This window comes from Geotrypetes seraphini, chromosome 16, assembly GCF_902459505.1.
Source record: "Geotrypetes seraphini chromosome 16, aGeoSer1.1, whole genome shotgun sequence".
Classification (NCBI taxonomy): Eukaryota; Metazoa; Chordata; class Amphibia; order Gymnophiona; family Dermophiidae; genus Geotrypetes; species Geotrypetes seraphini.
The window spans coordinates 29,648,835-29,673,799 of record NC_047099.1 but is presented as its reverse complement, the minus strand read 5'-3'; the positions used below and the strand labels follow the sequence as shown (position 1 = coordinate 29,673,799).

At 44.8% G+C, this 24,965-nt stretch overlaps 1 protein-coding gene across 2 annotated transcripts in view; it reads left to right on the top strand.

Moving 5' to 3' along the window:
* Positions 1-9,420: 9,420 nt before the first annotated feature.
* Positions 9,421-24,965, top strand: part of PFN1 (profilin 1) — a 29,732-nt gene continuing 14,187 nt past the window's right edge. Inside the window, exon 1 of one of the 2 annotated variants that reach the window (XM_033924478.1) lies at positions 9,421-9,827. In XM_033924478.1, coding sequence (XP_033780369.1) covers positions 9,693-9,827 — 135 coding nt within the window. In that variant the 5' untranslated portion in view covers positions 9,421-9,692. Of the gene's footprint in view, positions 9,828-12,338; positions 12,444-24,965 lie in introns of those variants that run through there. The other variant, XM_033924480.1, reaches the window with a different exon arrangement.

Genomic DNA, 24,965 nt, shown 5'->3' with positions numbered 1-24,965 from the left:
TTAATTTATGCAAATGTATTTATGGGTTAATGTGATATAATAAAGAGCTGCGGCTATTTACCACAATAAGGTGTGTTGTTTTATTAATATGGGGTAGGGAAAGGAGGGAGAATGACAACATGATGGGACTATCCAGATCCCGATGTTACTTTCTCACTTCAACCACACACTGGTTTTGTCACAAGAGATACATTAAAAATGTACCTTTCAGAAAATGTTTATTTGCAACAGTGTGTCACCTCTCTGCAAACATACAACAGTTAAGCAAAAACTTCTTTACAATCTTTGCTTGACCCCCCCCCCCCCAGCTTTCAGGCGCCCTTTGCACTCTTCTGAGCAACTCTTTCACTATGGCATTAATTCAGCAGGGTTCACAGACAACCCCGCGAAAGACAAAGGCGCGCGCCGACAACTGATCGCAAGACGGAGGCGCGCGCCAAAGAAAATTACAGTTTTTAGGGGATCCGACGGGGGGTTTTGTTGGGGAGCCCCCCCCAGTTTACTTAATAGAGATCGCGCCGGCGTTATGGGGGGTTGTAACCGTCTACATTTTACTGTAAACTTAACTTTTTCCCTAAAAACAGGGAAAAAGTTAAGTTTTCAGTAAAATGTGGGGGGTTACAACCCACCACACCCCCCACAACGCGGCGCGCCCGTCAGAGCCCTAAAAACAGTAATTTTCTCCGGCGCGCGCCCCTGCGCTGCGCTCAATTGTCTGGGCGTGCCTTTGTCCCGGCGCGCTTTTGACCTGACACCATTCAGCAGTGCCTTTTTTTTTTTCACAATGCAGTACACAAGGGATTTTCCTAAGCATGCCACTGCCTATCCTAGACCTCTTTAGCGAGAGGTTTCTTCTGTTGTGGTGTACATCACCAATTTACAACAGTTACTAATCGTTTTAAGGGATTCCTATAACATTCAACATCGGGTCTCCTGAAGCAGGAATCGAAACGGGGCCACGTTGGGACCCCCGGATTTTCTACAAGATAAGTTAAAGTGTTACAGTCAATTTACAAGAGCGATGTTTGCTTTATGAGTTATAAGAAGAAAGAACACCAAACATATTTTTTTATGAGCGTTTTGAAAGACTTTGGATATTTATTTATTTATTCAAGACCTTGGCTTGGAGCGTGATCATTATTTGACGCAGTTGCAATGACTGGAAGGTGAACTCTTTACCACTACTAGGGGTTTTTTTCAACCTTCCTTGCAGAGTTTCATGTCTTTGAGCAATTAACAATTTTTTGATCGCCCTCCATAGACGGGTCGCTCATTCAAGTGAAGTCAGTTTATATTTTTTGGTATTTATAATAATAATTTTCTTGACTCTTTATTTTTTTTTTCAATTATTATCCCTGTAATTTCTGAAGGAAACTTTCTTCTGTGCAGAGCAGAACTGACTTTTACACAGCTACCATAAAAAGCATTGGCTGACTGAGAAAGCGCCACTTCCTGACTTCTCCCCCCCCCCTTCCCCCAGTTTGCAGCAAAAATAAGTCTCACTGTTAACATTACCCAAATACAATAAGATACACTCTATTTATATACCGCCAATACCTCATGGCAGTTCACAGAGGTTTACATAAAAATAAATGAGCTAATGCAACATTATAAACTGGTTAGCAAAGAGTTATATCCTTTTAAGTACAAATTCTTCAAACCAAATAGGCCTTTAGCTCTTTTTTTTTTTTTTTTGGGGGGGGGAACTCTTAGGGCTCCTCTTACGAAGCCGCGTTAGTGACTTTATCACAAGCACCTTTTTAGTGCGCGTTAGCCGAAAAACTACCGCCTGCTCAAGAGGAGGCGGTAGCAGCTAGCGCGGCCGGCAAATTAGCGCGGGTTAAACCGCTAACGCGGCTTCTTAACAGCAGCCCTTAAAGTGAATTAGTTGCCCTGCTGGGTCAGATTAAGAATCCATCTAGCCCAGAATCCTGTTTCCATGATGGCCAGTCTAGGTCACCTGATGTGAGTCCCCCCCCCCCCCCAAAGAAACAGCAAGATTCCACGATACTTAACCTCATTTATGTGAACGAGGAGCAGTTTGCATAAGTGCTCTCTGAGCTGGTGTCGGAACCGTTGGATATATTTTGCAAATATTTTGCATTCCTCGGTCTAACGAAGTACAGTGGTGCCTCACACAACGAACTTAATCCGTTCCAGGAGCAAGTTTGTTATGTGAAACGTTCGTTGTGTGAAACGCGTTTTCCCATAAGAATACATGTAAAACAAAATAATTCGTTCTGCAGCCCTACATTTCCCTCCCTCCACCTCACCTTATATGCAGAGTTTGCCAGCTTTCTTTTTCACCCAGCCGCACGCTTTCAAAAAGCTGTGCACGCGCAGCTGCTGAAGTTGATCAATGTTCTCTTCTCCTGCAACTTCCGGTTTCCGGTTGCGTCAGAGGAGAAGATTGAACAACAGAGCATGCGCGCATGTGCTGCTCTTTGAAAGTGTGTGGCTGGCCGAAAAAGAAAGCCAGAAAACTCGGCATCTAAGGTAAGGTGGAGGGAGATGACGGAACACTGCATTCAGACAGGAGGGTGCTGCTGTTCCCGGCTTCGGCGAGAGTAGTTCCGCCCCCCCCGGGCCCCTCGGGCGACTTCGTTGTGTGAAACGAAGTTCGTTATAGGGAGCAAGACAAAAAGTTTGTTATGTGCAGCGTTCGCTGTACGAGGCGTCCGTTATGCGAGGCACCACTGTATATATATTAAGATCATGTTGGACCCCCTGACGCAGGCAGTCTTGCTGAAACACAGCTGGTGTTGGGCTTGCACTCCATTTTTACCGAACTCTAAATTAAAGCATATCCTGATATGAAAGGCCCATAAGGGCCATGCTCTCCTCCCTCAACCCTGTCAGTGGCCCTGGAGCCTGCCTCACGATAGAGGAAGGGTGTGTAGGTGAACCTTGCAGCAGACAGTAACCAATGATGTTGCTTCACTGACCCTGGACCTGGGACTACAGAGCAGCTCATTAAAACAGCCGGGTTAGTGCCTTACCTGAAGACAGGAACTGCAGCGAAGTCCAGCAGTCTCAAGGCATCCACTGCATCAGACAGCTGCCCTGTGCAGACAGAAAGGAGAGTTAAGATGGTTAATGCTCCAGATATAGCAGACTGAAACCATGAAGGCCCCTCCCAGGGAACGAAACATTCAGGTGAGTTGAAGAATCAAAAGTAGTGACTAAGGGGCAGGTTCTCTGCTAGATGATTTCTCCCGACTGGACCATAATCGAAACCTGAGATGTCCATCCCCCAAGACTTTTTAGCCTTCACTGGAGATGGTCCCAAAAAGTAGGTCCAGGCTCCCAGCAACAAGATGAAGTTCTCTGGCCCAGAGATTGAGACGTCACTATGTTACTGTTGCAGGAGGTTATTGGTGCATCCCACACATGCCTGTTTGCCCTCAAGGGACAAAGGCGTTGTGCCCACACCAAGGGAAAAGGCTGAGGCGACATCTGTCCACCGTAACAACAGGGACACTGAGGATCGCATTCACAAATGAAGGCCGGTAAAGAGGGATGTCCGCCACGAGGCTGGGGGACAGGCCTCTGGGGGCTGACATTTCTCTCCAAGAGGAAAGAAGAGGACGTATCTTTCATAGAGAATAGGAGACGGGATATTTATCTGGGTAAACGTTTTGTGGACAGATTGGCCTCCATGAAGACTAGATGGGCTAGATGGATCATTGGTCTGACTCAGATAAATTTTATGTTCACCTATCTTCCTGTTATGCCATGTTTTGGACTCTTTTTTTTTTTTTTTTTTAAATTTTATTTTAAATGATCACCAATATTTCCTGTTCTAAAATGGCTTAAAAAAAATTTGTGGAGTCGTTATAGTTGTCTTTTATCCTTATTTCTGTTGGTATAATACACACACATCCAGGGGGGAGGGGGGTATATCTTTCGTGTGACTTTATTCCTTGATGAAAATGTTGGTTGGGTGTGTGTGTGTGTGGGGGGGGGGTTATTGTTGTATTGATACTGATTGATTATAAGTGCTTATTTTTTATTATTATTGGTATGTATATTGTATTGCATTTTTTGGCAGCTTTGAAAATTCAATAAAGATTTAAAAAAAAAAAAAAATTGTGAACGACTCTTGCAATACCTATCTCACTTAATTTAGACAACAGTAAGGTATGATTTACTGTGTCAAAAGCACCAATATATCAGACTGTACAAGAATAATTTTTGCCTTTCTTGGCTTAGAACAGGGGTGTCCAACCTGCGGCCCCGTGAAGTATTTTGTGCGGCCCCGGTCAAGGGCGATGCTGTATTTTCCTCTGCTGCCCCCGGGTGTTTACCGTCTTGCCGGCTCCCTCCTCTGTCTTGCTGCAGCGTTTGTGCGGCCCCCAGAAAATTTGTTTTTCAGCCAATGCGGCCCAGGGAAGCCAAAAGGTTGGACACCCCTGGCTTAGAACCTTTTTTTTTTATTTTTGTACTTCAGTAACTAATGCAAGTAAGATAAGGTCGGTACTAAAGGGAGAACTCAATGCATACTGAGAAGACTTTAAACCAGGGGCGTAGGCAGATACCCAGCTTCAGGTGGGGCTGAGCCCGAAGTGGGTGGGCACGACAACCCCATCCCCTGCTGGGCATCTATCTCTCCCCTCAATAGCTTTCAAAGCCTTCAGTTCAGCAACTCCCACCCGTTGCTCATAATGGCCCCAAGCTTTTCCTCTGTGACCTGGTTCCGTCTATGGAGAAACAGGAAGTTGTGTCAGAGGGAAGGCTTGGAGCTGGTGTGAGCCATAGATATGAGTTATTACTCACTGCTAGCAAAGAACTACCACCTATTTCTGTGCCCCCTTTTCGAGACGTGGATCCTGCACTAAATCTACACACAAAACCCTTAATTGATTCTAATTAACATCAATAACTTATCAAAATATTAATTCTCCAGATTCATTTAACTCAGGGGGTCTCAAAGTCCCTCCTTGAGGGCTGCGATCCAGTCGGGTTTTCAGGATTTCCCCCAATGAATATGCATGAGATCTATGTGCATGCACTGCTTTCAATGCATATTCATTGGGGGAAATCCTGAAAACCCGACTGGATTGCGGCCCTCAAGGAGGGACTTTGAGATCCCTGATTTAACTGGACAACAGTTCTGATTTAACTCTCGTAAAGAAAGCAAGCACCAAGGAAGAGACCAGTTTCTTGTTTTGTAACCAATGGGAAGGAATTATTTAAAACTTCCGGTATGGAATGTTTCCAATGAAGTAACATATTAAAAACAAACTCAATCCGTCTCTCGGACTCGGGGATAATTTAAGGAAAAACTTCATGGAAACGGTGGTGAATAGGTGGGATTGCATCTTAGTTAGGGCTACCAGACGTCCGGATTTTCCCGGGGGTCCGGACAGCTTTTCAAAATCTGGCACTTTTGTCCGGGTTTTGGAAAAGCCTCCTCAAATCGCGTCGGGTACACTGGACAGGCCATAGGCTCTTTACCTGCCTTCTTTTTTTCTCTGTCTCTATACATAGGAGATGAATTACTTGAAGCCAGAGCAAATTTTAATTAATTTTGACTCTAGTACTATACTCCTTACTAGGGATATTGCACAAATTGTTAGTGGTTAGCATATATTGATTTATCGAGTTTCTAGAATCCTGTGGATTACAGGACTGGAGGCACCACGGATTCACTAGAGGTAGGTCTTGTCAGACAAATCTGATCAATTTCTTTGACTGGGTGATCAGAGAATTGGATAGAGGATGTGCGCTAGAGGCGGTGTATTTAGATTTTAGCAAAGCCTTTGACAGTGTTCCACGCAGACGTCTAGTAAATAAACCGAGTGCCCTCGGGATGGGTCCCCAAAGTGACGGGCTGGGTCAGGAACTGGTTGAGTGGAAGGCGACAGAGGGTAGTGATCAATGGAGATGGCTCTGAGGAAAGGGATGTTACCGGTGGTGAGCCTCAGGGTTCTGTTCTTGGGCCTGTTCTTTCTAACATTTTTATAAATGATATTGCTGAAGGGTTATCGGGTAAGATTTGCCTCTTTGAGGGCGATACCAAAACCTGCACTAGAGTAGACACTTCCTATTTCTTCTCTGTAAACCGCGCCGAGCTCTACAAACATGGAGATGATGCGATATACAAACCTAAGGATTAGATTAGCAGGGGAATTTTAGGAAATTTCAGAATATTTGGGAGCCGTTAACAAAATACTGTAAAGATTGAATATCATCTTTCCTCTTGAATATGTGCATCCAAAGTAGGGGGAGGACGGGGGTGGGGGGGTCGGTTCTTTTATTAATGCAAATAATGTGGGGAGGGGGGTTATTTCATTTGTTCTTATATTAAAGAAGGTTATTGATTATGGGGAACGGAGAGATATGTGATATGAATTAGATTTTAATAAGATATTAAGTGATGTATTCAAGAATAATTGATGTTATATGCTATTTCACTTATTGTAAGTTTTAAAAATGAATAAAGAATATTTAAAAAAAAAAATATATTGCTATTAACACTTGGTCCTTCTTAAAAATTACTACAAGAGCATTTACCACCTCATATTCTGTAAGCGAAAAGAGCTCCTGCATTATCAGCATACGATCCAACTAGCACCCACTAACTGGTTAGTGCAGGAATGCCCATGCTCCATACCCCCTCAAAAAATGCAAAAAAATAAAAATAAAATTGAGTGCGATTAGCAGGGGGCAAATCAAGGGCTCCTTTTACAAAGCAGCAGTAAATGCACCAAAGGCTACTGAACTCCTATGGGCTTTGGCAAATTTAACACACGGCTTGGTACAGGGCCCCCAAAAAACCACCGTCATACATGGTATTTCATGTATGACGGCGTTCATGAAGACGGCGTTCGTGAAGAGCAGTGGTTCCCAAACCTGTCCTGGGGGACCCCCAGCCAGTCAGGTTTTCAAGATATCCCTAATGAATATGCATGAGAGAGATTTGCATATAATGGAAGTGACAGGTATGCAAATCTCTCTCATGCATATTCATTAGAGATATCTTGAAAACCTGACTGGCTGGGGGTCCCCCAGGACAGGTTTGGGAACCACTGGTGAAGAGGATTGCGAAGACCTGCAACGTGGCGTAAACACGCTCGAGGAATGGGCTGCGACGTGGCAAATGAGGTTGAACGTCAATAAGTGTAAGGTGATGCATGTCGGTAACAAAAAAAATCTTATACGCGAATACAGGATGTCCGGTGCGGTACTCGGAGAGACCCCCCAGGAAAGAGACTTGGGAGTACTGGTCGACAAGTCGATGAAGCCATCCGCGCAATGCGCGGCAGCGAAGAGTGAACAGAATGCTAGGAATGATTAAGAAAGGGGATCACAAACAGATTGGAGACGGTTATCATGCCGCTGTACCGGGCCATGGTATGCCCCCCCACCTGGAATGCAGCATCCACATTGTATTTCTCGAAAGGGTCCAGAGAAGAGCGATTAAAATGGTTAAGGGGCTGAAGGAGTTGCCGTACAGTGAGAGATTAGAGAAGCTGGGCCTCTTCTCCCTTGAAAAGAGGAGACTGAGAGGGGACATGATCGAAACATTCAAGATAATGAAGGGAATAGACTTAGTAGATAAAGACAGGTGTTCGCCCTCTCCAAGGTAGGGAGAATGAGAGGGCACTCTCTAAAGTTAAAAGGGGATAGATTCTGTACAAACAAGGAAGTTCTTCTTCATCCAGAATGGTAGAAAACTGGAACGCTCTTCTAGAGGCCATTATAGGGGAAAACACCCTTCAGGAGGCTGTTATAGGGGAAAACACCCTTCAGGGATTCAAGACAAAGTAGATAAAGACAGGTTGTTCAACCTCTCCAAGGTAGAGAGAACGAGAAGGCACTCTCTAAAGTTAAAAGGGGATAGATTCCGTACAAACGTAAGGAAGTTCTTCTTCACCCAGAGAGTGGTGGAAAACTGGAACGCTCTTCTGGAGGCTCTTATAGGGGAAAACACCCTTCAGGGATTCAAGACAAGGTTAGACAAGTTCCTGTTGAACCCAGAACGTACGCAGGTGGGGCTAACCTCAGTCTTTGACCTAAGGGCCGCCGCTTGAGCGGACTGCTGGGCACGATGGGGTCTGACCCAGCAGCGGCAATTCTTATGTTCTAATACATCTTAGTATAAGGGTCCCTTATTCCACTAAATTAAGAACATAAGAATAGCCTTACTGGGTCAGACCAATGGTCCAAGTCCAGTAGCCTGTTCTCACGGTGGCCAATCCAGGTCACTAGTACCTGGCCAAAACCCAAGGTATAGCACTATTCCATGCTACCAATACAGGGCAAGCAGTGGCTTCCCCCATATCTTTCTCGATAACAGATTATGGACTTTTCCTCAAGGGACTTGTCCAAATCTTTCTTAAAACCAGTTCTTACCACATCCTCTGGGCAATGCCTCCAGCCTCATGAGGCATCTGCTCCATGTCTGTATTGGAGAGAGGACTTTGATGACAACAGGAAACTGTTCCCTTATTTTGCTTTTTAGGCTCCCAGGGACTACAGTGGAGAAGGATTCAAAAACTATAACCAATATTTTTCCCCAAATAAATCAGAATGAATGGGAAAACGAGACATTTTATGTTTGAACTGAAATCGCTTCCCCTTCTTGTACGTTTGCGTCAAACCTTATCAACTTCCTTCTTTCTTGCAATGTGCGAAGAGGCAAAAGAAGAAAAAAAAAAAATTCTCACAAAGAATTAGATACTGTATATTGAAACTCCACAAATAAACTATATAGGTTTCAATTAGAATAGGGGGCACAAAGTGCTGACCCAAAAGCCGCTTAACCACGGCAGGAAACAACCGACGAATGGCGCAAAAACTTAAAACGAAAATGTGTAAAAAGGAGAATAATATAAAAAAAAAATGGTTACAGATTCTTCCGCCAAACAAAACAGTCCCCTCGTCCGAAGAAGACGCCAACAGGATATCCATCAATGCAGTTTATTTACAGCATTTATAGAAGTGGAGGGGGAAACCCCCCCCCCCCAAAAAAAAAAAAAAAACCAACAAAAAAAACACCTTACCAGCAAGAATAAGAAAAGCAGAAGCACGTGAGCAACGAGGACGCGAAGGAATAACTTTTGTTAGTTCCCCCCCCCCCAACGAAAACCAGACTCAGCGCCACATGTAAAAAAACAAAACAAAAAACACAGCTAATTTAATTGTGCATGTCACATTATCGCTAGAAAGTTACGAATGCATTCAACTCTATTTGGAATGTTTTGTTTTTGGTAGAAAGATTAAAGTTGTTTGCGGAAGGATACCTGGGCGGAGGCGGGGTTGACCACTTCCTCCTCCGCCCTTTTTTTTTTTTTTTTTTTTTTTGCCTAATTGCCTTTTCCCGCCTGGCGTTTTTAAGAGGCGGCGGCCGGCGACGTGTGCTTTTTCTCTCTCTGCAGTCGCGGCAGAAGCGAGTTCGGCGTCCCGCGAGGGGGTTGTGTTGTTTTTTTTTTTTCTTCTTTGGAACGTTGCCCTAGGAGTTGCCGCTGGCGTGCGCGTGAAAGAAGAGAGCGCGAGAGCGTCGCCCAATCCGCGCGCTGGGAAAGGACGTGCAGATTTATCTCTTTTTTTTTTTTTTCCCCCTCCTCCCCCCCATCTCTCGCTCTCTCCGTTGCCCGCTATTGACCCGGTTCCGCTTCGGGGGCAGCGAGAGGCTTCGTTTTCCTTTTTTTTTCCCGGTTCGCGAAAGAAATCCTACCGCGCTCGAGATGTCTGGCTGGGATTGTTACATCGATTCAATGATGGGGACTAAAGTCCTCCAGGACGCTGCGATCTTTGGCCTTCATGAAAATAACCCGTCCTTGTGGGCCGGGTACAAATCCGGCTTCCTGTGCAAGTCCACGGTAAAAAAAAAAAAAAAAAATACTATGTCTGCACGTTTTAGGTACTCTTTATCTTTATTCGGTTTTTGGTAAAAGTTGACATTTCTTAATTGAAGCATGCTCGGGAAGAAACTTCCTGCAAACTCGCTAAGTTTTCTTTTAGTTTTAGGAGGGCTAAATCTCTCTTCCTTGTTGGTTTCTTTGTAACTTGCCCAACTGACTCTGAACTCCGTAGATCTATTTTAGATGGGGAGGGGGGGGGGTCTTGGAAAAGAACATGTAACCTGTTGGGTGAAGTCAAGAAGAGACATTGTTTCAAAGGTGACCCCCCCCAAAAAAGCAACGATCCTGCTTCTTGGGCTCTCCTGGATTACGTTCATTTAAGATTTGATCTACCGCTCCTGCGGTGTTGCAAAGTATCAAACTGAAATGAAATTAAGGGATTTGAGGAAAAAAAAACCTACCAAATCTGTCCCCCCCCCCCCCCAAGGGCTCAGTCTGGAAGCAATGGAGGGCAGGAATTTACCCTCAGACGCCATGTCTGCAGAAGAGGAAGTTCAAAGTAACTCTTTTATTTTATTTTTTTTTTAATGTGTTTAACTACACCACTAGAATTGCATTTTCCTAGTACAGAAACTAAAATAAAGTCCCATCTCTCGTTTTTTTTCTGGTTAAGCTGCGTAAACGCCGGTGAACGTACTTTGAGGGGCGTTAGCCAGTTACGAAATCGTTCCCGTCCTGTCCACGTGTTGCAGCATTTAAGCGATATATTTTTTTTTTTTTACGCTTTCCAAAATAACGCCGCAATCGAGGCGGTGGCGGTAACTCATTTTTTTTTTTTTTTAATAAATCTCTATTGATTTTCCAAACTTCGACAGTGCAAGACAATTGAACATAAAACTGCACTACTGAAAAAAACGTAATACATAAAACAATCGTTTTCTCCCTCCCAAATTATTAATTCAAGAAAGACGTTGCACTATGGTGTTGCACTATTACAATAATTTTAATCATCAAAATGCATTTTCCTCCACCCCCCCCCACTTCCGGATGTGTAAGGAAATTTATAGAAAGAGGGATACATGACAATTATTTCGAAGCTAAAATGAACTTAACGGGGGGGGGGGGGGAGGAAATTCGGCGCCAGGGGAACAAATGGGAGCGATTTGTTAAGAGCTTCATGAAAGTATATCGTCTAAGCACTATGGAAACTTTTGCATGCACTTTCAATCTCCGATTCCTCTCCCCCCCCCCCCCCCCCCCCATTTTTGATAGGTCGATTTCCGGTTAAGCGTTGTCTTAAAATTGCAAGCATGTTGGATCGATCGTCTTTTGTTTTCATGTTTGCAGATTATGGTCTCGAAAGGGTGGGCAGATCCCGGAAGTGAACCGAGGGCTGGGTACATTTTACGAGACGGGTGCATCTAGGTTTCACCCTCCCCTCCCCCCCCCGACACGTCTTGAGTCTAGATCTAGAATGCCCCCCCCCCAACACTTCTCTATAAAGCTAAAAGGGAGACGGGGGACGACGAAAACCGAGCGTTAAAACGTGGCCTTTAAACGGGACTGCTCTCTTAGGCCGAGCCTAAACTGTGAAGTAGCCGGCCACATCCTTTTGGGGGGGGGGGGGGGGGGAGGGTTTCAGGATGTGGTGACGAGAAGCAAATTGCGTCCGTAATGCGTTAAGATTAAACTGTACCAGGGGAGACTGTCGCCTATTGTAAGGCGACTTTGGGGGTGTTTAGTTTAGTTTTTTTTTTTCTTTTTCTCGATCTTCCCTTTCACTGGTTGCGTTGGTTTGGCGTTTTTGTAAACTTTTTTTTAAAAAAACAAACAAACAAAACGTGAAAACGAGGTTTTAGACGTCCCCGTTTCGGCACTTGACTCGCTCAGCGAGGCCTAAGTTTACAAAAAACAAACCAACCAAAAACAACTAGCTAGGCATCTGGGATAGGCATAGATGGGGGTGGGGTGGGGATCGGTTATATTTGCCTCCACGTTGCTATTATAGTCCCACCGTTCACTCCCTCCCGCTTCCGGCTTTTTTTTTTCCTCCGCCTAGCGGGGCAGGATGTGAGTTTGCAGCATTGCAAGAAAAAAAAAAAAAAAGTTGGGCTGGGAAGGGCTGCGACTAGGCTCGCGCTTCTTCCTGCTCGCGCCTCTCGCGCTGCTTTTGCGGGGGTTGAGGCACGTTTCAGATCTTAAAAAAAAAAGCTACGCTTCTGAGGGCGGTATAACGAGAAGCAGGGACCTGTCCCTCGCCCTTATGCAGACACGGCGGGCGGGGGGGGGGGTGTGGGGGGAGGCGCGAAGCTGAAGAAGCTTCTGAATCCCAGGACAAGAATAGGAGTTGCAATTCTCTTGTTTAAGTGAAGTTTACTAGGGGGGGGGGGTCTGGCTCACCACAAGCTTGACATGAAGAGGGTGAGGGGTCATCTGTTACAGGGCTTTAAAAACTTTTCTTTAGGCGAGTTCAGTTTCCTCTTGGGGAAATGTTCCAGTATTTTAGGTTAAAAAAAAAAGCTTGGAAGGGCACCCCCTGTCTGTATGACCTGTGAAGTCCTGGGAAGAGCAGTTGCTGCCACGCCACAATGTGGGAGGAGTAAATCCCAAAAAAGTGTTTCAGAAGTTTCTCAGGTTAGCTGACTCAAGCGGGTTTTTCTCTTTGAGCATGCTGTAGATCACTGGTTCCCAACCCTGTCTTGGAGGACCACCAGGCCAATCGGGTTTTCAGGCTAGCCCTAATGAATATGCATGAGAGAGATTTGCATATAATGCAAGTGACGGGCATGCAAATCTGCTCCATACATATTCCCGTCTCTTTCTAGGGTAGAGGGCCAAGTCAACTTTCTTATATACTGGCCTTGGAGATCTCTTCTTTCAATGTGAGCCAATCTTTTTTTTTTCTCTCTCTCTCCTTACACTGACACCGAAAAAGATAAGTTATTTGCATGCCATTAGTTTGCTAAATTTAAGGGGGGGGGGGGAAGAGACACATATCTAGTGTTAAAACGGCACTATTTGAAAGTGTCCTTGTAAGGCATGGTTTTTCTTGGTCATCTTCTCCCATGTTCTGATGATCCTTAACTGATTGTGTTGGTTTGGCATTCTTGTAAACTTTAAATGTGAAACAAAGTTTTAGACTTACCCATTTTGGCATTTTTACCTCCGAGGCCTATGCTTATAGAAACTGGAAGAAATCTGTCTGGTATAGGTACCGTAGCATTCGAGGATCAGTTGCACAGTATTTGCCTCCAAGTTGCTAAGTCCCATCGTTCGTTCTGCCTCTGGGCTGAGTGGAGATTCGACCTTCCTCCCTCCACTTTGGTGTTTTTTCACCCGACATGAGGCAGGATGTCGGCCTTAACAAGAAATAATTTGGGGTTGGGTCTTCACAGCCGTGTGGTTGGGAAAGCTTCATGCTTGCACCTCTCTGCAGTCTGCACCGAGTGGGGCATTTTTCAGATCTAAAAGCTTGAGGTTGGCTTAATGGGAAACGGGGACTTCTCTCGCGTTGACTTGACTCGTCCCTGTGGGAGCCACCCTTCTGCAGACATTGGGGGGGGGGTGGGGGGGGGGAGATTGAAGTTGTCAAGCTGTGTACCACCCTAACTCTCATGGCAAAGCTTTAGTCATGGTACATGGGCTTGTGCCACCGGAGCTTGCACGCCTCCATGAAGCTGAAAGTTTCACTACCATTGGGACCTCCCAAGTTTTAGCGGAGATGTAAAGACTTAACAATGAACAACCCATCTGGGCAACAGCGGATGGGCAGTGCTGGAGGTGAAGGATCACGTTTTGATGCGACAATGGCGCCAAATTAATACCGCACAGAAGAAAGGCCTGGCGATCTACTTCTGTATTTTGCCATGAAAACTTTTTATCATGAAGTTGCTAGGACTCATCGCAAGTCTGGCCCCCCCCCCAACGCGCAGCTTACTAAATCAGTAAGTGGTATATCCTATAGAATGCTGCTGCATTGCTTAATACATGGTAAGTCATCAGCAGATAGAGATGTCGGGATGACTGGATGGACTACGAGGGGTTGCCAAGTCCATGGCTTTGTAACGCTAAAGGATTGAGAGAATTTATTTACACACATTTTCAGGGATGTGGAGTCAGGAGTTGAGGAGTTGGAGACAATTTTGGGGTACTGGAGTCATGAGTACCAGAAACTGAGGAGTCTTGAGTTGAAGGATTTAGCAGGAAAAGCAAATCAAATTGAGAAATTCAATAGGCTGAATCTTTTTTTTTTTTCCCCTTGAATAGGCTTGCACTGGTGGGGGGGGGGGGGCCTTCACAGCTAACATTCACACAAGAATGGGGATGGACAAATGTGAGAGACGGCATTAAAGCTTTAAGGCTGAGAAGAGGGTGAAGGACAAAAAGGAAGGTAATGTGGTTTGGGGTGAAGAGTGGCTTTAAAATGATTTGCCAAATGCACAGATCTGATATTCGCTCGCCAATCTTAAGTCTAGGAAACTCCCAATCCAGGATAAATCTTATTGTCCACTAAGGAAGTGCCCTGTGCCCACTTCTCCTCCCTTCCCCCATGACTCCTGTAAACCTCCTCTTCCTAATATCGACTAATATCTAACCGGAAGACAGAGCTATAACAAAGCAGGATATGATTAAATTACTTGGCCATTGGTCTGGAGAAGGCATAGCTCATCGGTGGCATGGAGAGTTGCTTTTATAAAATAGAGTTGAAAGAGCCTAAGCCAGAAGAAACCACCCATGACAACCTGAGAAACTTGGTCCTGAAACTCAGGCTGAGTGTCGATGAGCAAGTTACCAAAAGAAAATAGGACTATAGTACTCAATAAGCAAAGAGGAACCCACAATGGACCTGAACAGTTTGGATGGATTAAGGACCAGTTTGTTAGAGAAAACTTGGGAGTTGTGTAGTGCCTTTTTTTTTTTGGTAGCTTTACAACCACACAAGTCAAGCAGAGATGAGATAAGTCTGTAATGGAGTTGGGAACCAGGGTACATCTTAAACTGCATGTCATATTGTCCCAGGATGACTTCCATTAAAGCAGGGATGTCAAAAGTCCCTCCTCGAGGGCCACAATCCAGTCAGGTTTTTAGGATTCCCCCAATGAATATGCACAAGATCTATTTGCATGTACTGCTTTCATTGTATGCTAATAGATCTCATGCATATTCATTGGGGGAATCCTGAAATCCCGACCTGGATTGTGGCCCTCGAGGAGGGACTTTGACACCCCTGCTTTAATGGAAGTTGGGACGTCTCCATATAATCATCTCCTAGAACAGGGGTAGGCAATTCCAGTCCTCGAGAGCCGGAGCCAGGTCAGGTTTTCAGGATATCCCCCATGAATATATATGAGATGGATTTGCGTCCACTGCCTCCTCGAGATGCAAATCTATTTCATGCATATTTATTGTGGATATCCTGAAAACCTGACCTGGCTCCAGCTCTCGAGGACTGGAATTGCCTACCCCTGCCCTAGAATATTGAGGGCCAGATTCTCAAAACTTAGATTGCCTTTTAACGCAGTCACTAAACCACAGCTTATGGTCTCTTCAGAGCAGTCAAGATTCTGCCATGCAAATGGGGCTCATTGGTATTTTAATGAGCACTTCGGTGGATTTTTCGCCAAGCGCAACAGTTGCTTTTGGCGACCAAAAATCAGCAATTGTTAGTACTGTGAAAAGTACGTCTGTAGCTTCTGAAAAAAAAATAGATTACACGATTCACATAAATTTAAGTTGTTTTTTTTTTCTGGCTATGATAAAATTTGACATTAAAAAACAAATTACAAGATTTTCATGAACTATAATAGTTTTGGGGGAGAAAAGGCACATCTTATGCGTGCTTGTTGAAAGCCAATGTTGCATCTCCACCCCTTCCCTTCATCCAGTATCTCTGGCATGCCTACTATTGACACGCCACTTAAGTGTCGCTTTTCCTGGAACAGGGACACATTTACGCCTCTTTCATGGTATATTCTGCACATGTGCCGATCACTTACTGCCAGCGACTCATCTCAAGTAAATGTAGCAAAACTTTGCCACTCTCGGCCAACCTCGTTTGCATGCACGATTTTTTCGTGCGACTCGCCCGTTTTGAAATCGCTACACTAACGGCTGTGACGGTGGCCCCATCGGTCTTGAGGATCTAGCCCTGAGTGTTTAAAACCCTAGACCAGTGTTCTTCAACCACCGGTCTACAGAAATTTCCTGCCTGAAACTGTGTTCTTCAACTGCTGGTCCGCAGTGCAATTGATGCGTTGTTAATAAGATTATATTGTGTGTGTATATATGAAAAATAGTGTTACAATTAGGACAATAGGGGAAGGGTCTGGGGTGGAGATTGGGTAGAGATGGGCAGGGTCTGGCCCCAGTGTTCAACCGCCGGTCTGCGGACTGATGCCGGTCCACAAAATAATTATTTTATTTCTGCCGGTCCATAGGTGTAAAAAGGTCGAAGAACACTGCCCTAGACGACCTGCTTTTAGCTTTCTTTTCAGCAGGGTTACAGTTGTATTTCACCACTCTCCCTCTTGTATCTCGTCGGTCTGTCTTGACTTTGTTATCGATCCCTGATTTTTATTATATTTCGTACCATCACTTAGAATTAAGATAGGCGATATATCAGACGTTTGTTAAACTTGACACCGAGGCATTGCTTGTAAAACGCAGGGAAATGCACAAGTGACTTGATTCTCAATATATTGGACTAATGCAGTACAAGCTTGCAGGGCACCATTAAACAGGGCCTGTAATTGCTTGTATGCAATGGGAGAGTAACATTCATAGGCAGGGGGAACTGTTACAATTATGTGGCTCTAGGTAGTAGAGATAGTGGAGCCACTTGTACACCGTGTATCATTCTACAAAGTAGCAAGGATAGAACTCTTGCAACTTTTTTTTTTTTTTTTTTAAATTTGAGACCTGCTTACATTTCTTTACTTCCCTCTCTAGGTTTGTTATGGACCCCTATGGTACAGGCGCAGGAAATCTTATGTCTAGTTTTCTGTTGCTATGATTAGAGAGTTGCTACCCCAGATATTAGAGGTCCTTCAGGATTTCCCCAATGACTATGCTTAGAAAGCAGTGCATGCAAATAGATCTCATGCATATTTATTGGGGAAATCCTGAAAACGCGACGATTCCGGCCCTCGAGGACTGGAGTTGCCCACCCCTGCACTTGGGTCTTAGGTGTTCACAATAAAGCTTTTCCCATAAGCTTGCAGAACCTAGGATGCCTGTTATAAATTGGACAAAGGTGAGAATTTTTTATGAATCTCGAATCATAAAAGTGAACATTCAGCAATAAGACTAACCTAAAAGGCCAAAGGTCAAAGCTTAGTCTTCTGGATATGGCTTTGCCAGGCCTAGGCAACTAGTCCTCAAGGTTACTACTAGCTCTTCTATAGTGCTGAAAAGCATTTGCAGCGCCATCTATTTGACACAATAGATGGCCCCTGTTTAGAGCTTACAACCTAATTTAGTCATACGTGACACATAGGGTTGGGTGTAGAACCCAAGATGAGGCATCAGGAGTTGAAAGCAGTCTTGAAGGCTAAAACGCCAAGTTGGGTTTTCAAGATTTCTGTAATGAAATATGTAAAATACCTTTGTTGTTGTTAATTGTTCGCATGTACTGATTCGATCTTGAAGCCACAGCTGGGTTGTGGCTTGTTCAGTGGCAGATACCTACTCTTGTTCTGTGGTAAAGTTTCTACCTTCTCTTGGTGGTTCTGGTATACGAAGGCTTGTTCAGTGGCAGATGCCTACTCTTGTTCTGTGGTAAAGTTTCTACCTTCTCTTGGTGGTTCTGGTATATGAAGGCTTGTTCAGTGGCGGATGCCTACTCTTGTTCTGTGGTAAAGTTTCTACCTTCTCTTGGTGGTTCTGGTATATGAAGGCTTGTTCAGTGGCGGATGCCTACTCTTCTGTGCCTCAAGTTTCTACCTTCTCTTGGTGGTTCTGGTATATGAAGGCTTGTTCTAATGTTCTAAGTCATGGTTCCCACTGTGGGTTGGGGGGCCACCAAATAGACAGAACTAGTGAATCCATCACGGGGCTGTTTGTTCTGGACGTCACTGTCCTAGTAGCAATGGTCAGCATGGGTCTTGTAAATAAGTGCTCACTGGCCTGGCTCTGCCCTCTTCTGGGTGGTCTTTGTTAGACAGAAGCCTATGCAGATTTCAGGGGGTCAAAGTGAATACTGACCTAGGGCCTTGTGTTCACTGGGGGGCTACAGCATTACTGCCCCAGGTACATTAGTTTGTGAGCCCACCAGGACAGACGGGGGAAAAAATGCTTGAGTACCTGAATAAACTCATGTAAACTGTTGGCTCTCCTGGGAGAAAGGTGTAGAAAGTTGGAAACATAAAATAAATGAGTGAGAGGTGGCAGATATAGATGGAAGAGACATTGGAGGTCTGCTGTTCAGTTCTCCTGTCAATTTGTGTAACGTTTCAGGAAGCGGCGTCCACTCTGAATGAACTCTGACTTAAAACCCAAGATTTCGGTAGACATGTCTACCTCCCCTTAAGAGCATCTTATGTTCTATGCCAGGGGGTCTCAAAGTCCCTCCTCGAGGGCCGCAATCCAGTCGGGTTTTCAAGATTTCCGCCATGAATATGCATGAGATCTAGGTGCACGCACTACTTTCAATGCATATTCGTTGGGGAAATCTTGAAAACCCGACTGGATTGCGGCCCTCAAGGAGGGACTTTGAGATCCCTGTTAGGTATTTTTAATCGGTTCCACTTTTGTAGACTTTCTCAGCCTTTGTGCTTAAGCAAAGATGTTAACTTCTCCACATGTAGCCTAGCATTTTTCTAGTGTTGACCACTACCTTAATTGAAGTATCTCCATATTTAGAAGTGATCAGATCATTAGTAACCTAAATTATTAAATTTTTTTTTTTTTTTTTAGTTTGCTGCTTTGTTTTAGCAAACTTTACAGAGTAGGTTACAATAAATTGGTGATCGAAGCATCTTTACTAACTTAAAGGGCTTTTTCTCTAGTGCTTCTTATTGAAGATATTAAAAATCTGTCCTAGTTTAAGATACTTACGTAACCTTGTGTATGGAGAGCGATAACATTAACTCTACTTTCCTCAAAGTAGAGTGACATGGTGACAAAATGCATCACCATTCCCATGTCATTCTTCAAGGAGAGAGGGAAGAATGGAGAGTTATGAATGGGTACAACCACCGAGCCTCAAGTCTTGCATTGAAGAATTCTGGTACGTATAGGACTGAGGTTGAGACACTGAAGAATGACATGGGATAGTTAGAACATTAAAAGGCCATAAGCGTTGCCATACTGGGATAGACAAGGTCCATCAAGCCCTGTTTCCAGCAGTGGCCAACCCAGATCTTGAGTACCTGGCAGAAACCTAGAGTAGCAAAATTCCAGAGCTGGTATTGTGGTGTCGTAAAGCCTCATTCCACTAAAGTCTTGCATTGAATGGTGGGATAGGACTGAGGTTGAGAGACACTGAAAAATGACATGGGATAGTTGGAACATTAAGGCCATAAGCATTGCCATACTGGGACAGACAAGGTCTATCATTTCTAGCAGTGGCCAACCCAGATCTCGAGTACCTGGCAGAAACCCAGAGAGTCGCAACATTTCAGAGCTGTGATTGTAATGTCATAAGAGCCAACCTCATTGGTGATGTCACAATGTCCTATACTTGGCTCAAATAAGAATCTGAGCACAACCACCAACTCTCAAGCCTTGCGTTGAAGAATGCTGGTGTACAAGGATTGAGGTTGAGATATTCACTAAAGTATGGAATGGGATGGTTTCCTGCATGGACGGGAACGGTGATTTTGTCATGTCATTCTCTACTTCAGAACTCAACTTACCCTGTTACTCAAGTTTTCACTGTGATAGGGGATTAACAAAACCGCAAATACAGAAAAACCACAAATAACTTTTTCATGCTCGCTGTTTTCTATTAAAAATCATCATGAATATGGTGAAACCGCGAATAACATGGTGGGGAGACCTGGCCTGTTCCTGAAGGAGAGGCAGAACACGGTGAAGAAAGTGGTGGGAATCGGCTATTTTCTCTGTAAATGCTTGGAATCGGTGATTTCTCTATGCAAGCTGATGTAATTGGCGGGGAGGAGCCAGCAAGCTTAAAAACCGCGAATACAGAGGGAGAAGTGTACCGAAAGTTTAATCGCAACTGAACAGGTCGTAGGAAGCTGACTAGCATTTGTTCTCAACACTAAAAGAAAGTAGTCCTAATCCTTGCGCAGCTGCTTCTAACCTACAGCGGTTTGCATACTGAGCATCTGGCGGCAGCTGTTCTTGGAATTCCATAGGCTTATCAAGTTGTAACTTGTGGCTTTCTTACCCCTCTTGCCAGAAAACTGACTCGCAGAGTAATTGGAGGAGGCAGGGATAATGGTCCGTCTTAAATTCAGACTTTCTGAACCAACAAAGCAGGCCTAGGAATGTTAGGGGGAAGGGGAGAGTGCTTTTGGAATGGGGCCTGTTGCTTGAAGGCAGCATTCCAGTGGCTGGTAGAGTTGACTAGTTGTCATGCTTATTAACCCTGCTAGAACAGTCTCGATTCTGTCTCTTCTGTATGGTTTTTAATAGCCTAACAGTATGTGGCATTCTTAATGCATGTCACTCCTTTTTTAAATGAACACTAATCCCCAAAATGCCCATGCACCAGGATGTTATGCTTAGTTCTAAATGTTCTGGTCATGCATGGATGGAATAAGGCTGAGAACTAACTTTCTAATTACTTGGGTATTTATGAAGGTAACAAAGCTAGATTTAAATCTCTCCTAAAGGGAGGGGTTGAAGTAAAGAGAATTGGATGTGATCTCTGCATAGCTTAGATCAGTGTTCTTCAACCACCGGTCCACAGGGCCAGCATGTGCATCAGGCCCAAAACAGTGTTCTTTAACCGCCGGTCCACGGTGCGATTGATGCGGCGTTATCTTCGAGCTAGCTCCCTCTTTCTAACTTATTCAGCGCACAAAGCCAAGGGCAGTGGCTCCTACGGGCATCCTGCGCCTGAACCGGAAGCCTTTTTTTCTGATGTTGCAACGTCAGAGGGAAGGCTTCTAGATGAGGCACGGGACATGCAAGGTGCAATTAGTACTATTATGGGGTTGGGGGTCTGCAGTGGAGATTGGGTAGAGATGGGCGGGGTCTGGCCCCCAACTTAGCCCAGTGTTCTTCATCCGCCGGTCCACGGACCGATGCCGGTCCACAAAATAATTTTTATTTCTGCCGGTCCATAGGTGTAAAAAGGTTGAAAAACACTGGCTTAGATGGTAATGGCAGTCTTGCCCCATGAGTTAAGAGGGTACACTACTTTGTAATAGAAACTGCATAAGGCAAAAGCTGTTCATGCAAGCTTGAGCAGACTTTTGTGGTTGTACTAGCTTTTTTGGTTTTTAAAATCTGAGTAGCTCTTCAAATGTTTGAGCTTACAGAGTTGCTAGAATTCTTGTGAACTGTACTGTCCCATCTGATAGCAAGAAGCATGAGATCCAATTTCAGTGTTCAGATTAGATGGGTCAGAATACATCAACTTTTTTTTTTTTTTTTTTCTTTTCTCGTTCCCCTTCTTGAGTACTGTGTATAGATGCATCTTGTCTAGTTTGTAACTTTTCTCTAAAATCCTGCATAGTACCAGAAGACTGGAGTGTGGCCAACATAATCAGCAGGGCTGTGGAGTCGGAGGAAATTTCGGGTACCTGGAGTCGAAGTCAGAAGTACAAAAAACTGAGGAGTCTGAGTTGGAACATTTATCTACCGACTCCATTTTTGAACTTGGCATACCAATCACGAGCGATTCTTTCAGCTATAGCACCCACTATATACACAGCACAAATGTTGCGAGCAGCTTCTGCGGCCTTAGAACCTTGATTAAAAGCAAAAAGAAGGTGGTGTCGAAAATGCTTATTTCTCTCAACTTGACATTCCATTTTAACGATCTGAAAATTAACCAGTGCTGTGGAGTCGGAGGAAATTTCGGGTACCTGGAGTCGGAGTCTGAAGTACAAAAAACTGAGGAGTCTGAGTCGGAACGTTTATCTACTGACTCCACAGCCCTGAACATAACGCTGACTTTTCTGGAACCCTTTAAAAAAAAAAAAAAAAAAATGATCCGGGAAATCAGACCAGTGAGTCTTTAGTGCTAGGCAAAATGGTAGAGACTTCTTTTTATAAAAGAACAAAATGACATATACATAAGCATGGATTAATGAGAGAGCGCCAAGATGGATTTAATAAAGGGAAATCTTGCCTTGCCAATCTACTGCATTTCTTTTTGAGGGGTGAATGAAAATGTAGATAATCAACCAGCTCACCTTACTTATTGTATATTTGGATTTTCAAAAGGCATTTGACAAAGCATCTCGGATCCTGTGACTTAAGTCTTCCATGAGGTAATATCCTTTTATGGATTTAAGAACTGGTTGAAAGACAGGTTTAAATGGGTCGGTATTCTCAGTGGAGAAGGGTGAATAGTAGGGTTCCCCAGGGGTCTGCTGCTTTTTACCATTATCTACTAATGGTCTAGAGATGGTAATAACTAGTGAATTGAATTTTTGATAAGGTGGTTCAAAGGTGTTAAATTACGAGAGGACTTCAGTGAGACTGGTCGTCAAAATGGCAGATGACGTGACGTTTAACATGAGCAAGTACAAAGTGATGCATGTGGGAAAGAGGACCCCAAACCAAGAAACTTGCGGAGAGTTGATGTCCAAGACGGAAGGCTTTATTAAAACAATAAAATAATCCACATAAAAATGTGTAGGGCCTGAACCGCTGGAAACATATGGACCCAACACAGTCTGTGTTGCAACACCTATTGCCGCCTTCAGGGGTCCCTGTAGGTCCTAAAAGCAGGCTGTGGATTAGATATGAAAATAAGAGAGGATCTCTGCGCTGATGAGATGAACTCCGTAAGAGGAACCCAAGCTAACTACATGATTCCATGTGTCGCTGCCCAAGAAAAGGATCAAAGTTCTGTCAATGAGGATACATTGAAACTCTTGGTTCAATGTGTGGTGGTGGTTAAGAAATCAAATAGAATGTTAGGAATTCTCAGAAAAGGAATATAAAAAAAGATGACAATGTTGTAATGCCCTATGGCAGGGGTAGGGAACTCCGGTCCTCGAGAGCCGTATTCCAGTCGGGTTTTCAGGATTTCCCCAATGAATATGAATTGAAAGCCGTGCATGCAAATAGATCTCATGCAGATTCATTGGGGAAATCCTGAAAACCCGACTGGAATACAGCTCTCGAGGACCGGAGTTCCCTTTCCCTGCTCTATGGTATGGCCACACCTCAAATTCTGTGTGCAATTCTGGTCGCCGTATCTCGGATAATAGCGGAATTAGACGAGAGAGAAGGGCGACCCATGATAAAAAGATGGGATGACTTCTCTGAGGAAAGGGTAAAGTAGCTAGGGGCTCTTCAGCTTGGGGAAGACAGCTCAGGGGTGATATAGAGGTCTATAAAATACTGAGTGGAGTGGAAAGGGTAGATGTGAATCGCTTGTTGGCTCTCTCCAAAAATACTAGGACTAGGAAGATATTAAGTAGTAGATTTTAAAACAAACTGGAGAATATATATCTTCACACAACATGTAACTAAACAATGGAATTTATTGCCGGAGAATGTGGTGAAATCAGCAGGGTTTAAAAAAAAAAAAGAGTTTGGATAATTTTTTAAAGAGAAGTCCAAAACCATTATTGAGATGGGGAAATCCCACTGCTTATTCCTAGGATATAAGCAGCATAAAAATCTGTTTTACTATTTGGGATCTAGCTAGGTGTTTGGGACCTGAGTTGGCCAACAGGATGCTGGGCTTGATGGCCCTTTGGTCTTTCCCCAGAATTGCATCTCTTAGGTTGTGTTCTTTTGAGCAGGGACTGTCTTGTTTTTGATGTACACTGTTGCTTATGTTATCCCAGGACAAGCAGGCAGCATATTCTTGACTGATGGGTGACGGCACCGACGGAGCCCCGGTACGGACACTTTTAGAGTGATTGCACTCTAAGAACTTGGAAAGTTCTAGAGACCGCACCGCGCATGCGCGAGTGCCTTCCCGCCCGACCCCGACGCGCGGTCCCTCAGTTTCTTAGTTTCCGCGGAGCTAAGAAGTCGCATTTTCAACGGCTGTTGAAAGTATTTTTCATTCGCCTTCCCGCTCGCGTAAACTTTTTCGGGTTTTTTCTGCCCTTACTTTTTTCTTTCTTTTGTAAAAAAAAAAAAATCTTATTTTTTTGTCGAGTTTTCTTGATTTGCCCCGGCGGGGCCTACTGCCATCATCGAGGCCTCGGCCTTCGATTTGGCAGAAGCCGTTTTTCCGTTCATGCCCCCCCAGCCCGGGTTCAAGAAGTGCCAGCGGTGTGCACGGCCTATTTCACTTACAGACCCACACAACTGGTGCCTTCAGTGTCTGGGTCCGGAACATCAGGCCGCCACCTGCACCCGCTGTGCCACTTTGAAAAAGCGGACTCTCAAAAATCGAGAAATCCAACAGAGACTGCTTTTCGGCACCGACATGTCCGACCCCGTGTCTTCGGCACCGGTTTCGGTACCTGTTTCGTCGGCACCCACCTCATCGACGCCACGCGATACCGCGTCGGCGTCGCAACATCCAGGTAAGCCGGCTAAGAAGCCTTCCCCGCTGGAACGTCCTCCGGTCTCCAGTGCAGAGAGTCCAGTCCTGCCGACCGTGAGACGCCAGCGGAAGCGCTCCGCCCCTATTGAGGTGAGTCCCTCGACATCGGGCTCCTCATCTCCGGGGCGTAGAGCGGCACCGCAGGTACCGCAGAAGAAAAAAGCGGTACCGGTGCCCTCCCTCGATGATCGCATTGCGGCCATCTTGCAGGTGCAGCTGAGGGAACAGCTTAAACAACTCCTTCCAGCTCTCCTGACACCGAGCCCTCCGGTGTCGGTCTCCACTGGGCAACCGGTACCGATTGTGGAACAGTCTATTTTGTCCCCATCCACTCCTTCGGTACCGGTACACTCGGCCTCATCGGTATTGATGCCTGTCCTCGCACCGGAGCCCAAGTCTCTTCACCAATCGGTACAGACTTCGGCTCCGGTGCAACCGATAACATCTCCCGGTACCGTGTCGATGAGGTCGGGTAAGTCGGTACACAAGTCCCGACACCTGGA